General features: G+C 33.6%; 1 protein-coding gene across 1 annotated transcript; it reads right to left on the bottom strand.

Annotated features, from left to right (window-relative positions):
* Positions 1 to 2,569: 2,569 nt before the first annotated feature.
* LOC113290620 lies at positions 2,570 to 3,292 on the bottom strand. The gene has a single exon (XM_026540205.1). It carries the CDS (start codon positions 3,290 to 3,292, stop codon positions 2,570 to 2,572), a length of 723 nt encoding a protein of 240 aa, XP_026395990.1.
* Positions 3,293 to 4,032: the final 740 nt, after the last annotated feature.

Genomic DNA, 4,032 nt, shown 5'->3' on the forward strand with positions numbered 1-4,032 from the left:
GTGCGTAGTTCAATCAATTGGTAAATCCAACCTTTGATTGTTGATTGAAATTGATTGACACTTGAACATTGGTCTTTGGTATCGTTCAAGTTGTTTCTCATAATAATCAGGCTCGCGGGTTTCTATATGTTTGATTTGCTGATTACATTGAGAAACAGAGATATAACTCTTGGATATATTTTCCTTGATTGAGTCTGACTTTCTAGTTGATTCTCTTAGAATTATATTGGAGTTAGTCCATACAGATTCCCTAAACGAAATATTGAGTTTGTTAGACCCCCGCTTTTTCAACTGGAGTTGGCCTTCATAGCACCGGGTAACCAAATATGAACATTAGAGTGGGTTCTCCATAACATTGGGTAACTAAGTATGCCATCCTATCTGTGTAATTTCCCAGTAGCATCCATATGAAATAAAATACAAACTTGAATGTTGGTATCAATCTTATATTGAAAAAAAAATCCAAAAGTTTCCTAACCGAAACAAAAATGGTTGTAAAAGCCGTTGTTTAAAAAAGAATTCATTATAAATAAATGTTATCGGAAATTATTTTTTTAATTGTTAAAAATTTAATGAAAAATATATTATAATTATAGTTTGCAATAATTCTGCAGGAACATCAAATACACTACAACGAGTCATTTAGGTGGGACCGTCCTTCGTAGGATTTGCAGGGGATCTCATTTTTTGTTTGGTTTTACTAGAGGGGAAAAACATACCCTTCCTTTTGTGTAAAGACGGGGTCTTGGGTAACTCTAGTGGCAAGATTAATAACTTTTCCCGTAAAAAAAGAAATGCAAGAACCACAATTTTTAAACATCAACTTAATCACCAAACTGCAAACTCAAAGGATTTAAAGATTATGTATGAATCCTATTATTCGGGCCCGTAAGGAGCTGAGTTTTGGAGGGATTAAAATGATAATTAAAACCAAACCATGGATAGGGGACCTAATCCGTATAAAAAGTTCAATTTACCCTTACACATAAATAAACAAAAATCTCACTATTCATTTAAAAAAAACTAAATCAATTATTTTCTCCTTCTTTTCTCATTGATCAATTGTGATGAAGATGATCATCATAATTTCATCATGATGATCATAAAAAAATAAACTAAAACTATTATCTTTTCATTCTTCTTGTTCACAAATCATAATGAAGATGACGATCATGAAGTCACCATGATGATGATGATCATAAAAAAAAACCCAGAACTATTATCTTATCCTCCTTCTCTTTTATTCATAAATCACGATGAAGATGACGATCGTAAAAGAAAAAAAATAAAGGAAACCCATTATTTATTTTTGTTTATGAATGACTAAGAAATCTGATTCGATTAGATTCGGGTAAAAAAAAAATCAGTTTCTGAAGTTGTTTACGGCTGGGAGTTCTTATTTTCCCAACCATAAATCTTATACTACGAGTAGAAAAATAGTTTAGTTACGGCTGAGAAGATTTTATTTCCCAGTCGTAATTAACTGTTCAAGGTTAGGATTTCCTATCCGTCATAAGTAATTCTCATAATCATAGGAAAAAAAATAGAGGTCTGATTTCGGCTAGGTTTTTCCAGCCGTGGTAGTACAATCGTCCGGGTTTCCCGGCCAGAATTATTAGTTACAGCTAGGAAAAACTAGCCGTAACTTGTTCTGAAAATAAGAAAAAAATCACACGCTGAGTACGACCAGATTTCCAAGCCGTAATATGAAGCTTCGACTGGGAAAAATACTAGGAAGACCTCGCTGTAATTTGAACCTAGTCGTAATGCAGACGTAGGTGATTCTCAAAGAGCTTAAGGCCAGGAGTTCTTCATTTCCTAGCCGTAAACTGTTGTTTACGGTTTAGAATCCTTCTATTCCTAACCGTAAACGGTATTCACAGTTAGGTTGAGCACTATACTTCAGTCGTAATTGTCGAAAAACCTAGATTTTGATCCCGATTATGAAGGATTTGAATCAACAAAATTGTGATTATGAGAGGTTTACAAGGCTTTTCTAACTGTTTTCAAGATGTTTTTCATCATTTTCTTCCAGAGTTTACAAAAAAAGTTCATCAAAATCATCATTTTCTTTCTTCTAAATTAAAAAAATAATAGTTTGCTTTTCAAAAGATTTAATCGGATGATTATTTTAGTTAATCATAATTAACACAGATTAAGTATCATATAAGATAGTATGATAAGGAGTTATGAGAATTACTAATTCATAACCCTATAATGCCCCCAAATTCTCATCCGTTTCAAAGCCCTAATAATAGAATTCTTACGGATACCCTTTATATGGTTCGTAGACAGAAGTAAGTTTATGAGCAACACCAAGTGATTCAAGAGCAATCCAGGCATTTGAGAAAAGAGTTAGAGCAGCGCCGGTAACTCCAAGCTCATTTGCTTTCTCTAACGCCTAACTTTTCACTCCAACTCTCTTAAGTGCTAATACTGTTGCTAATCCTGCAACCCCACCTCCAACTATCACTACTTCCTCTTTCATTACGGAATTTTCCATTAGCACTTGATGATTTGATTTACTTTTTTTTTTCTTTTTTTGTAAGTAAGACATTTCATTAAAGGATTAAGACTCCAATGGAGCCGAGATTACAATAGAGGTAGAGCCATCTAATATGGGATTTTGAGTGACCCCAATATTAGGTTTATCTACAAAGAGTTTCCTTAGAGTACATGCAGGAGAGGATAATTCCCATTCAACAGTGGAAATTAAAGGCCTAACAAATTTGGTCAAAATGTCTGCAACTTGATTTTCTAATCTAGGGACATAAAAGAAACCCAAAAAGTTGGTGCAAAAAGAAGCTATTCTAATTGCTTCATTGATATAGGCTTTGGCACGCCACAAGATATCTTCTTTTTTACCTAGAATGTAATTGAATAGACTTTCACAATCTCCTTCAATGCTGAATCTTTGGATCTGGTTGTCTTTAGCCCAAATTTCCGCTTGCAGGACGCCTATAGCTTCTGCCTCTTGTGGATCTGACCCGGTTGAGTGCCCTGCTCTTCCTCCCTGGCAGTCTCCTGTATCATTCCTCAAGATTAATGCATAAGTATATGGTAAAGCCTCTGAAATCCAGGTTGCATCTACATTTATCTTTAGATTGTCTTTGCTTGGAGCCTTCCAAACGGGAATCAAGTTCTTCCTTTTTGCCTGAGAGGGTTTAGCACTTTTTCTTTTTTTAGTAGACCAAAAATCAACATATCTTTGTATCTCTAAAGCAAGATTAGTAGCAGATTTAAATTTTTCTTCAAACACTCTATCACATCTCTCCTTCCAAATAAACCACATTTTAGTGAGGAGCAATTCAATAGATATATCAGTTCTGAGAGTATCAATCCATTTTATGCAGAGATCTAAGATTGTGTCTGAGGGATCTATGTTTAGAGAGAAAGGATTTGGGTTATTGTTTCATACATCCTTAGCATAAGGAAAATGGTAAAGAAGATGTTCAAGTGTTTCTACTTCTACTTTACACATAGTACAGTGAGGAGTTGCATTTCTAACTTTACCAGTAAGCTTGGCATTAGTTGGCATTCAGTGATTTGATTTACTTATAGACCCAAGAGTTCAACATACTTATTAGTATTACTTTAATGATCGAAATACAAAATTGGAATTTTCCATCCGGTAAAATAACTTTTGTTTTCTGGTCCTAGCTTGTGGGCTGTGATTCTGGATTTCTTGGGCGACCAACCATGTGAAGTTGATTAGATATATAATAACATTTGATTTTATCAAGGTAAAAAAAAAAAAACCTAATTTTGGGCATACTGAAATCTTTCTAGGCATATTGAATAAAGACAAAAAAAGGTTGTGAAATAGCAAATTCAGATAACCCCTTAACCCAAATTTTTTTTAATGGAAAATCTGCCCTTTAGGTATTAGTGTTAGTAATATTGATTAGTGATTAAGTATTTTGTTTAGTGATTAAGATAATTTTCAGAATTATAAAGGTTGTTTAGATGAAAAATTTTGGGAAAAAAAAATCAAAGTTTTTATTGAGAAGGAGAGAAAGAGAAGGACAAAGT

Source organism: Papaver somniferum, chromosome 6 (assembly GCF_003573695.1).
Source record: "Papaver somniferum cultivar HN1 chromosome 6, ASM357369v1, whole genome shotgun sequence".
NCBI classification, from domain to species: Eukaryota; Viridiplantae; Streptophyta; class Magnoliopsida; order Ranunculales; family Papaveraceae; genus Papaver; species Papaver somniferum.

Bases quoted from the DNA above. Each gene is read 5' to 3' on its own strand.
- LOC113290620 (XM_026540205.1), bottom strand. From the start codon at position 3,292: ATGTGGTTTATTTGGAAGGAGAGATGTGATAGAGTGTTTGAAGAAAAA.